This window comes from Meles meles, chromosome 6 (assembly GCF_922984935.1).
Source record: "Meles meles chromosome 6, mMelMel3.1 paternal haplotype, whole genome shotgun sequence".
NCBI lineage: Eukaryota > Metazoa > Chordata > Mammalia > Carnivora > Mustelidae > Meles > Meles meles.
Window position 1 is genome coordinate 92258791 of NC_060071.1, and position 12885 is coordinate 92271675.

General features: G+C 36.2%; 1 protein-coding gene across 1 annotated transcript in view; it reads right to left on the bottom strand.

The window, feature by feature from the left end:
* Positions 1–12885, bottom strand: part of SEC23A (SEC23 homolog A, COPII coat complex component) — a 64364-nt gene that overhangs the window by 40614 nt on the left and 10865 nt on the right. The window contains exons 6-10 of the mRNA XM_046008801.1: positions 10437–10516; positions 8566–8710; positions 6490–6648; positions 5294–5409; positions 1731–1854 (exon numbers count right to left, since the gene is read on the bottom strand). Of these exons, the coding sequence (XP_045864757.1) occupies positions 1731–1854; positions 5294–5409; positions 6490–6648; positions 8566–8710; positions 10437–10516 (624 nt within the window). The remainder of the gene's footprint in view (positions 1–1730; positions 1855–5293; positions 5410–6489; positions 6649–8565; positions 8711–10436; positions 10517–12885) is intronic.

Here is a 12885-nt window from a genome sequence, read left to right on the forward strand (position 1 = left end):
CAGGATCCTGGGATTGAGCTCCACATCAAGCTCTGGGTCAGGCTCTCTGATCAGCAGTAAGCCTGCTTCTCCCTTTCCCTCTGCCACTCCCCCTGCTTGTGTCACTCTGTCTGCCAAATAAATAAATAAAATCTTTAAAAAAAAAATTAGGTAGCCTAGTTCACTTTTCTTGAGATTCTTTTTCCCGACAAACTGAGTATCACAGTCAGACAAATTTTACTCGAAAACACTGTTCCTCATTAATTTACAATGGCTTCTTCTGCCTAGACGTGTATCTCCAAACTACAACCAACCACATAATTGAAACTATTTCCCTTTATTGCAATAAAAACCATTCACTCACTGGGAAGCTTCCCCAAATATACCATGCTGATTCTCACTTCTTTACCTCTCCTAAAATGGAGTCCTAACTAAAACGTGTTCTCCTCAACCAGCTTTAATTCTGCCATCTTTCAAAACCACTGTAAATTACTATAAAACCATTTATCAAGTGTAAACTGTGTCTTGCGTACATTCATGTTTCTTCCCTAAACCTTGTATGACTTTTATAATCTGTTATTTCACTCTATCACAAGTGTTAATCTTATCTTTTTTTTTAAGATTTTATTTATTCACTTGACAGACAGAGATCACAAGCAGGCAGAGAGGCAGGCAGAGAGAGAGGAAGAGAAGCAGGCTCCCCACTGAGCAGATAGCCCGATGCGGGGCTCGATCCCAGGACCCTGAGATCATGACCTGAGCTGAAGGCAGAGGCTTTAACCCACTGAACCACCCAGGTGCCCCCCGCACTGAGCCCCCAGGTGCCCCAATCTTATCTTTCTATCAAAACTTTTTTTTAAGTAAGCTTCGCACCCAAGGCGGAACTTGAATTCAAGATCTGAGATCAAGAGCTGCACGCTCTACTGCCCAAGCCAACCAGGTGCCCCAAGATTGAGTTTCTTCTTAATAAAACCTGTGCCCTATGTATCCCTTGAGATCTCTATAATTTGTTATTTCCTTTTTTAATGCTGGACATAGAGCAAGCATTCAAATAAAAAGATTAACAAGAAACATTTAATGGAAATGCAAAATCAATGTGTTTGTAATACACTTGTAACTAACACTAAGCCTTTGGGTTTTTGTTTTGTTTAAAGACTTATTTATTTTAGAGAGAAAGAGGAGAGGGAAGGGACAAAGAGAGAATCTCAAGCAGTCTCCCCTCTTAGCCTTGAGCCCAACGTGGGGCTCAGTCCCACAACCTGAGCTGAAACCAAGAGTCCGATGCCCAACTGACTGTGCCACCCAGGTACCCACAAGCCTTCAGACTCTTCAAATCCAAATTTGAAGTGAATGATAGAAGTGACCAATATCAACAACCTACCAACTATAAAACAATTACTGATTACCTAAATAGAACAGAACAGGTTTCTTTTAAGTTAGTTACTAACTCCTACAATTAAAAAAATCTAGCATTAACAATAGCAAACACAATTCTAAAAAGATAAAGCACACTTAAAATGGAAGTTTACCTATATAGTATCTTCCTTTCTAACAATTATTTGGAAATGCTCAAGTAAAATTTCATGTATATTTAATAATGACACATTTTCTGGTAAAATCTCTAATTCTGGTTTTTGAAATAAAACCACCATTTTTAATACATATATTGAATTTGATTAATGATATTTTAAAATCACACTCAAGCCTACAAATTTGATAACATACCATACATATCAAGTTTCGGCTCTTACCTTTATTTCTAATGTACCACCAAAGCCCATTTTAAACTGTCCATGCATATCTTTGGTAAAGACTCTTTGAAAAGTCTGCTTGAATAAGGAAGTGTTGAAAGAATCACCCATTACCATGTATCCTCTGCATGGAAAGAACAAAAAATAATGTAAGTGACACAAGTATTGGGTCCATGTGTTAAAAACAGAAAAGTAAATTACCTCTCAGCACTACCAACAAATTTTGAAGATACTTTCCAAAATGTGCTATATCATCATCAATTTTAAAAACACTCAAATATATGAGACTATCTTCACCCCACAAATAATCTCAATCCCGAGGGTATCTGAGTGCCCCTAACACTTGCATTGGTCCTCAGTAATTTACCAAAATTCCTTTATAAACAGATAATACAGCCACACATTACAAAATTCAAAAGGTACAAAATGGTGCATGGTAGCAAATACATCTCTCCCATTCCAGCCACCCAGTTCTCCATACTGGTGAAGATACCTGACAGTTTACAGGACACGTTCTCATTCTTAAAAACAAATATATTCCTGTGTATGTATATATTTGCATATACTGTCCCTGTGTATATCACATCAAACTTAACAGGATCACACTCAGTGAGACTAGGAGACTGAAGGACCATTTTTACTTTAAGCTCTTATATACTGCTTAATTTTTTTCAGTAAGCATATACCTATTTTAATTTTTTTTAAGTTTTAAAAAACATTAACTCAAAAATAATTCTGAGATACCATTTGTTCTAACAGATCAGCAAAAATCACAGTTTGACAACATTCTGTTGATGAGACTATGGAAACACAGATGGGAGTACAAAACGATGGAACCTGAATGCAGGAGAATTTGACAATATCTAACAAAATTACCTATGTGTTTTCTCTTTACTCTAGCCAACCCACTATTGGGAATCTATCCCAAAGATATTCTGGAAAACAAAAACAAAAGAAGAATATACGCACAAGAGTATTCACTATTTCTAGTAATAAAAGATTGGAAACACTCCAGATAACAATCTGGATGATCATCTATTAAAGACTAGTTGAATAAAATATGGTACATCCACACAATGAGGTAATAAACTCCTACAGACCACTTTGTAGGGTATAAGTGAAAATGCAAAGTTGGTAAAGATGTACAATTTTCTGCTTCTCATACAAAAAGAGGATACACACACTCATATACTCACATGCATACAAATATTTACATATATTTCCTCACATTTTTAAAATACTTTAAGTAGCTTTAAAACAAAATATAATCAAAATTTAAAATAGGCCAAAGAATAAAACTGCTATGGTATAATTAATTAAAGATAATTTTATTTTTGATACTATGAAACTCTTGATTTATGTTATCTCTGATGCTACTATACATCCTTTTTTTAAAGATTTTGTTTATTTATTTGAGAGTGAGAGAGCATGTGCACATAAGAGAGAGCATGAGCTGGGGGAGAGGGAGATGGGCAAGGAGAGGCAGACTCCCTGCTGAGCAGGGAGGCAGACATGAGGCTTGGATCCCAAGACTCTGGGATCATGACTCGAGCTGAAGGCGGACACTGAGCCACCCAGACGCTCCTATATTATACCTTTGTAAATGCTGTTTTCTCTATGTTTGTCACCAGTATACAAAAATATAGTTGAATTTTGTATGCTGACCTTTATCTAGAAGACTTAACAACTTAACATTTTAATTCCAATAGCAGCATATAAATTCTTTCAGACTTTCTATTTCAACAAACATGTCATCTATGATGTTCCATTATTACTAAACCTGGTAGTGCATAAAACATTAAGGACAACTTACGCCACGCCACTAATTTTTCCCCCCTTACAGCAAAACACTATGAAAGAGCTATCTATATCTTTAACTACTCAGTGTGGCCCCTGGTCCAGCAATATTGGCATCACCAAGGATTTTGTATGAAAAGCAGAATTCCAAGTCTCATCCCACGCACAGTAAATCCAGAATCCGTAAACTAGATACCCAGCAGACCTACATACGTGAAAGTTTGAAAAGTTGTAATCTATACCAGCTGTTACCAATCCTGTCTTCCTATTCTTCTAGTTCACTCTAAGTCAACTTTCACTGCTCTTAGGAAGGTCACCAGTGATCTTTGTGGTGTAAAATTGCAAAATCTTACAATCCTACCATTTTTATTGCTATTAAAAAAAAAAAAGAAACACCAAAATTCTGACAGTTCCCACATTTTTATCTCCAGCCCAGACCTATCTCCTGCACTCTATGTTGTAGTATCTGACTGCCTACCCAATACCTCCTCATGGATGTCAAATAGCATCTGAAACCAAACATATTCAGAACTGAACTCCCAATCTTCTTCCCAAATACTCTTTTTCCACAGTCTTATTCAACAAAGGGCAATCCTTCCAGTACACTCCCTCTGATTTTCCCAAACCCCAGATCCAACCTATCAGCAAATCTTCTACCTTCTAAATATACCCAAAATCCAACCACTTCTCAGCCACCACTTGGTATTCCTGTATCCCTATATGTCTCTACTGTAGACAACTGAAGTCAAATGGTCCCTTTAAAACATTACATCAGATCATATCACACCTCAACTGAAAACTCTCCAATGACTTTGCATCTCACTCAAAGTAAAATCTGAAGCCTTACAACAGTCAAAAGACCCTCACAATCTGTCCTTCTCACTTACCCCACTCCAGCTACAAATCTAACACCCTTAATGAAAAAAATCTCAACTAAGGACAGAAAATTCTTCAACCTGATAAACATATCTACAAAACCCCATGGCTAACATCACACTTAATGGTGAAAGATGAAATAGTTTCCCCCTAAGATCAAGAACAGGCAAATCTAGAAAGAGAGTAGATTAGTGGTCCAGGCTGAGGAGCATGGTGGGGGGGCAGGGAGGGAGAACAAGTACACAGGAAAGGGAAATGACTGCTAATGTGTACAGAGCTACTTTGTGGGGTAACATAAATGTTCTGAAACAAAACTTTTTGTTTTGTTTGTGATGGTTGCTCGACCTGAGAATAACCAAAACCAAACATTAAATTGTAAGCTTTAAATGGGAAATTTTATGGTTTGTGAATTATATCTCAAAAAGCTACTACAGGGGGGCCTGGTTGGCTCAGGAGGTTGGGCCTCTGCCTTCAAATCGGGTCATGATCTCAGGGTCCTGGAATCGAGTCTTGCGTCGGGCTCTCTGCTTGGGGGGGAGCCTGCTTCCCCCCCGCCACCTGCCTCTCTGCCTACTTGTGATCTCTGTCTGTCAAATAAATAAATAAAATCTTTTTAAAAAAAAAGCTGCTACAATAATAAAACAATGCACGATATCAAGACAGCTTTTCAAACAGAACTTGTGCCTTTATAACTGAATTTCGGAAAAAATTTAAAGTGAGCTTTACTGAAAGGAGTATCAAAAACTGTTAATTGTTGTCCTGGAGTGGCAGGATGATGACTGTTTTTCCTAAACTGTCATTATTGGCTTATATTTGTAAACTGTAATTATCAGTCTATAATTGCAAAAACCATAACCAGTATGGTTTTTTATATAATTGCAAATACATACCCAGTAAGGTTGGGGCAGCATTTCATCTCCAGGAGACCTGTCTGATCTAACGCACATGCATAGATATCGATAACATGACCAGTCGTAGCAGCTCGATTAGCCAATGCTTCAAAATGCTACAAAAAAAATGTTTTAATCAAATCAAAGCAATGCATAAACTTAACCATCCTATAAATCATTTTCCATAAAGAGATCAAAATAACATTAAAAATTCTAAAAGAATAATCCATAATTTAAATGTGATGTTCTAATTTAATTTTCTATGATAAAAAATTATTCATAAAGTGATATAATAACTTCTATAAGTGTGACACTTCCACATTTTAAGAATTCTTCCTAAATATACTCCTAAATGAAGCTAACTTTGGAGAAAAGGCATACCAAATAGCTTGCTCTTCATACATGAACATAGTAGAACACAGAACTGGTTTTCCTGGCTAAATCCACATCCAGGCAACGAAAACATCAAGTACAGAAAGACAGTAACAAAAGCTATTAGATAAACAAATAAAAGAAATACTTTTTGAAGCTCTAATAAAAATTCCAAGCTCAAAAGGGAAATTAGGTAGCAGGAAAAAAGCATCCAGTAATAGTGACAAAAATCATGTTATTATACTTTAAAAAATGTTATATATAATGACTACCAAAAAGAAAAGAGATAATACAGCAAAACTAAAATAAAATTGTGAACTCCAGAGAATTTCTTTTTTAAAAAGGGACATTAACAGCAAAACCAATTCAAGGGAGTCCACAGTCAAAAGTGAGAATATATTGCCACAAACCCAAATAAAATTGAAGTAACATGAACAGAAAACAACTCATAAGAAAACTAGGGACTTTTCATGCTATGAACAATATCTGTATCTACAAGACAGCCTCTTGGAAATGAAAAAGGAAAATGCAAGGAATTTTTCCAAAGCAGGCTGGATATTCTTTAAAATGAATATTTTAAAAGGCACACAGAGCTTCTCTCTAGAATATTCTTTAAAGAGATACTTACTGGTGCCACTAAGTCTTTAAATATTTAAAACCAGAAAAATTATCAAGAAAAAAAACACTATTTCTCCAATTCTGAATAGTGGTAACAATATCAGACTTCACAGTATCAGATTACTTATCATCAAGTATTTGTATACTTCCTCTTCCATAAAATGAATTTTTCTACTAAAGCAAAAAGGCTTAAAAACCAAAATTACCTTAGTTCCCTTTTTAACATATTTGGCATTGTCTTTTTCAATGTCATGCCATGATCTTATAGGTGTCTTCAGTTCATCACCAACCACCATTCCGGGCCCCTGAGTGGCAGGACCACCAATGAACATCATGATACGAGCACCAGTGTTGGGAAAAGTACACTATTGGAAAAAAAGTAACTTGTCAAAAGAATTTAAAAGAAAATGCAAGTACATACATTTCTAAAAGTGAATTTTGATATATTCTTTCTATAAAACAGGAAAGCATATTATTTTCCAGGAAATAACCAAATGTTGTAAAGTGAAATTTAAAAACAAGGTATTTATTTGAATACCTTTCTTTCGAAATCCTATCCTAAACAATAGTGTCTTCCTAACTTTAAAATAATCTATAAACCTGATCTCTCTAAACAAGGATGCTTCTCCTACTTACTTAAAGCCTGACTGGGAGGAGTAAAGAAAGAGTGAAAGAAAGCATCTTCTTTTTCTTCTTTTTTAAGATTTTATTTATTCATTTGACAGAGAGAGATCACAAGTAGGCAGAGAAGCAGGCAGAGAGAGAGGGAAAAACAGGAAGAGAGAGGGGGGAAGCAGGCTCCCTGCTGAGAAGAGAGCCCGATGTGGAGCTCGATCCCAGGACCCTAAGATCATAACCTGAGCTGAAGGCAGAGGCTTAACCCATTGAGCCACCCAGGTGCCCCAAGAGCGCATCTTCTATTTTTTTGTTGTTGTTGTTTTACTTTTTATGTTTAAAACATAAGCACAGCTTATGTTTCTAGTTCAAAATGATGGACTAAGTACTCCAATCTACCTCTCCTTCCTACCAAGGTACCAGTGACGTGAGAAAAAATGGTATTATTTTTAAAATAAAGACTGCAGTCAGTAGACCAGAAATTTTGAGGAATGCAAACACAATAGATAACAAAAGTTGTCATTTCTTTCTTTTCTGAAGCTGTAACATAACATGAAAAATGTGCTCTGTATTTTTGTCCAGTAACTGACTAAGAAAATTGCAAATAAAAGCATTTCTAAAATGATTATATAAATTTTTCTAATTATGGGACAAAGTAGAGTAACTATACACAGAGAGAAGGAGATGTAAACTCCATAATGGTATCAATAAATAAATTGAAAGTTTGATGAAGAATGGGATACTTGCATGGTTTCAAAGTTCCTGACCATTTAATGTTTATTAATTACAAAAGGAGGAGAAATTTTAAAAGTAATGCTACAGTGGAGAAACCTGCAGACACAATCTTAGTAAGTGATCGTGGTAATTATATCACCTTGAATGGGGCAAATGAAAATCATGGGTCACTTCATAGGGTGTAATGAGAACACAGCATTATTTCTCTGATATTCCTGCCAATCATGCAAGACCTGAATCCAATTGTGAGGATACATCAAAGCAAACCTCATTTGAGAGAATCCATGAAATAACTGGACTGAATCTTCCAAAGCATCAAGGTCATGAAAGTAAAAGAAAAGGTGAGGAACTGCACCGGACTAAATGGACATACCACTAAATACATGTCTCTGAACTATATATCTCTTTTGTAAAAGAAATTATTGAAATAATTTAATGAGGTCTGAAAATTAGGTGGTAGTAATGTATCAGTGTTAATACTCTGATTTTCTTAATTGTATTGGGTTAGGTAGGAAAATATCCTCATGTATAGGAAATACAACTCAAGTATTCAAGGGGTTGAGAACATACTAGCAACTTAAATAGTTCAAGGAGAAAAAAGTTCTTTACAACTTTTCTGTAAATTTGGTATCATTTCACAATTTTAAAAAGCATTTTTATAATTATAAAGTTCTAACTATAATTATAAAGCCTAAGAGATGTGTAAAATTTTCAAATACTACTTAAAAGCAAAATTCCCCTTATTCTACCACTGTTAATATTTGGACAAACACCCTTCTAGGTGCCTCTCTATACACAAAAGGATACCCTGCAGGTCCAACTTCAAATATAATTATATACTTGCTGTCCTAATGACTTGATTTTTTCACTCAACATTACCTTGTACATATTACTGATACACATACATATACATATAGAGCTATCATCACTACCTCAAGTAGTCCCACAGCTATGGAGAGTGCCACTCCGGAGGAACGCAAGGGTCTCTTTCCCTGTGGTACAGGCCAAGGGTCTCGCTGCAGTTCTCCCAAAAGATCTGTGAGATTCATGTCTATTTTCTGTACTGGCTGCAAAAATCTGTAAAACAAAATTAAATAAAGTCATTTATAAATGTTTGTGGGTAAGAGTTTAAGAACCAAGCTGTCTACTTTTTTAGAAAGAGAAAAGCATGGGGTGCCTGTGTGGCGCAGTGGGTTAAGCATCTACCTTTGGCTCAGGTCATGATCCCGGGGTCCTGAGATCAAGCTGGGCACAGGGCCTGAAGGTTCATGACCTGAATGAAAGACAGATGCTTAACTGACTGAGCCACCCAGGTGCCTCTGTTTAAGCTCTTTTCTATGAAATAGGAGACAGGTGTTCATCATATTAAAATAACTCATATTAACTTCAAATTGAATAGGCTTATGATGACCAATGAAACACTATAATCAAATGCTCGGCTGGGAGCCTGCTTCTTTCTCTCCCTCTGTTCTCCCCTCTCCTCCCGCCCTCACCTGTTCTTTCTCTCATAGATAAATAAAATCTTAAAAAGGAAAAAAAAAGAAAGAAATAGAAAAAATTAATTTGAATACATAGCAGACCAATGGTTTCCTTTTTTGTATTATGATTATTTTTATTAACATATAATGTATTATTAGCCCCAGGGGTACAGGTCTGTGAATCACCAGATTTACACACTTCACAGCACTCACCATAGCACATACCCTCCCCAATGTCCATAACCCTACCACCCTCTCCATACCCGCCTTGCCCCTCAGCAACCTTCAGTTTATTTTGTGAGATTAAGAGTCTCTTATGGTTTGTCTCCCTCCCGATCCCATCTTGTTGCATTTTTTCCTTCCCTATCCCTCAAACCCCCAACCCTGCCTCTCAAGTTCCTCCTACCAGGGAGATCATATGACAATTTTCTTTCTCTGATTGACTTATTTTGCTCAGCATAATACCCTCTAGTTCCATCCACGTCGTTGCAAAGGAGACCAATGGTTTTCTAACTTTTGTGTGCATCAGAATTGGTGGGAGGATTTATTTTCTTTGTTTCAGTAGGTCAGGGGTAGGGCCCAAGACTTTGCATTTCAAATAAGTTCCCAGGTGATGCTATCTGCTGGTTCAGAACCACAGTCTGAGTACAACTGCTATAACAGAAACTCTCTCACACCAAGTATCAGGACTGCATCTTTTATCTATCAGTCGAGAACGTTTTAAAGCTACTGAAATAATTATAAGAATATACATCAACTCAATTTTAGTAATACCACCTCTGATTAGTAAGTTTAGAGAGGGAAAACTACCTCAAAGGCTAAAAAAGCAAAATGAAAGGTTTTTTTTAAAGATTTTATTTATTCACTTGACAGAGAGAGACACAGGGAGAGAGGGAACACGAGCTGGGGGAGTGGAAGAGGGAGAAGCAGGCTTCATGCCGAGCAGGGAGCCTGAGTAGGGCTCAATCCCAGGACTGAGCAGAAGGCAGACTCCTAATGACTGAGCCATCCAGGCACCCCTGAAAAGCTCTTGAGGCCCTATTTTTGCTTGGCGGCCTTCAACCAGAAAAGTTTTTATGAACTTAAAAACAGAAGATCAAGAAAATATCAAAACTAAAGTAACTCCTTAATACTGTAATGATGAGAAACCATTTTGGTGACATGATTCTGCCTCTTTAGAAGTATATACTAAAGCAATGTATTTATATTACTAAGAATATTTAACAACATAGTATCATTGAATGTCTATGTTCAAATTAAGGGTACGGGATGCTTAAAAGAGCTGCACAAATTGTAAAATTAACTTTGCCATATTTAATTATTACCTATTGGAAGGAGGTGGCTGCTGTACCTGAGGACCACGTGTTGCTTGAGTAACGGGTACTTTAGAGAGTCCCAGCATTTCCTGTAAAGAGATGATTCTGTGATATCCATTCAATTACTCCTACAAAGATGTATCAACTACTTAACATGTGCAAGGTGCTATGTTAGGAACATAAAAATAAAGAACATAAAGTCTCTTTCCTCAGAAAGCAAAAGGTCCAGGTGGGGACACTGTCAGGTAAACAGTAACAATACAATGAAATAATCAAAATAAGAGAGCAAAGTACAAGGTACTATAGAAGCAAAGAGGGATACTAGCTCAGAAATACTTTCTTTCTAATTAATAGTCAAAAAGTTACTGGGTAACTTGAATGTATTCTTAACTTTTATTCATCCACCCCTTTGAGCAACTGTATTTCAAGTGTCTGCTATGTGCCAGAAAATCTAATGGTAGTAAAATATATACAGTCCCTGACCTTATGAAACTAAAATCTGGTAAAATAAATAGCAGTTAATAAAATCAATACCTAAAAAAGTATAAAATTGCAAGTGTAATAAATGTTATAAAGGAGAGGTACCGAGAATCATATAAATGGGATTATAAAGCACATATACCTTGAATGTCTATATTTCTTAATTTTTTACCTGCTGCCTAACCAACTGCCAGTTTCATTATGAATTTTAAATGTGCACAAAATTCCTTTTTAGACACATGAAAATATTATTTTACTAAAGTCTTCTTGAATTTAGAAATGCTTAGTCATGAAGTGATAGCATAAAAGTATATAACAGAAAATCAGAAAGCCTAAATATTTGAAAAGAAAAAATACTGAACTAGTACTACAGTATTTCCTATACTCCTAGCAGGAAAAACAACTTTTTACTAATAACTTAGATTCTGTGCCAAATTCCTTATATACACTATTTCTTCACAGAACAATAATGAAGTAGATTTGTTAATCCTTCCTTTAAAAATGAAAACTGAAACTCAGAAAGGCTACATAACCTGCTAAAGGTTACACAACTAGTAAGTGATAAAGCAAGATATTAATCCAGGTTTTGCCGGAAAGCCCTGTAAGAGTTTATACTATTCTGAGTATTCTCATGTTACTTCACTTAATACTAATAACAGCCTTGTAAAACAGGTATTTATCCCTTTCCACAGAGGATAAGAAAACAAGCAAGGAGCTCAAACCAAGACTGCACAACTAGAAGAGTTTAAGATTTAAATCCAGGACTATTTGGGGAGCAAAGACCAAGCTCTTTTTGAGAAAATAGAGAAGGAAAATAAAAACACTTTAATGGAGAAAAAAAATTAATCTGTAGGCATTTATTGCCTGCTACAAAAAAGGACGTATATTATGTGTTACGTATGTATTATATAATTTAAGTAAAATGTACTCTACAATCAGAGGTTAACATTAAACAACTTAAAAAAAACTTACAGTTAAAAAAAAACAACAGCAAATACTTACAGGCATAATCCATTTAATTTTCATGACCACGAAGTAAGGTAGATACCATTATTACCTCTCTTCTACAAATGAAAAAAAACTAAGGCACAGAAAGACTAAAACTTGCCTCCTTTCTCTCCTGTCTCATAAAAACAAATGATCCTCCACTCCAAGGTACTTCCTATGCATAGCTTCCTATGCTCCTGAAGGAATCCCTATCACCTCTTCTGAAACCTCACCTCACTTCTGCTTTCACTCACCCTCTTTAGTCTCTTTCCCTCCTGTGTATGAACACATTCAAGTGTCCCTCAGTTCCCTCTCTCAAGTTCCCACACTATTGCTAAGCTTACCTTCAACAAACCTCTTAAAAGAACAGACTCTAGAGGGGCCTGGGTAGCTCATGGGTTAAAGCCTCTGCCTTCGGCCCAGGTCATGATCCCAGAGTCCTGGGATTGAGCCCCGAGTCAGGCTCTCTGCTCCTCGGGGAGCCTGCTTCCTCATCTCTCTCTCTGCCTGCCTCTCTGCCTACTTGTGATCTCTGTCTGTCAAATAAATAAATAAAATCTTAAAAAAAAAAAAAAAAAGAACAGACTCTGATTTTCTTCACTTCCTCAAATCTTATTCATGATCTTATTCACTGTTCATTATCCTCCCCATCCAAACCTGCAAATTTCTCCACTATTTTCTATCTCAATTAACTGTCGCACCACTACCCTAGTCTGCCAAGCTTCAAATTAGAATCATTTAAATCCACTCCTAAAATCTTCTTTTCTTTTTCATTTTGGCTACCTGGATGCTCCAAAGTCTGACTTCATGTCTGTCTACCTTGTACAAGGCTTACCTATCATCTTCTAGGATAATTATTTTTAACTGGGAGTTGTATCAGAATCACAGAGTTTTTCAAAATACTTATGTGAACAATCTTACCCTCTTAATAATCTCCCAATACAAGCACATGTTCACTCACACTCTTAGAGTCTAGCAAAATCTCTAAGCA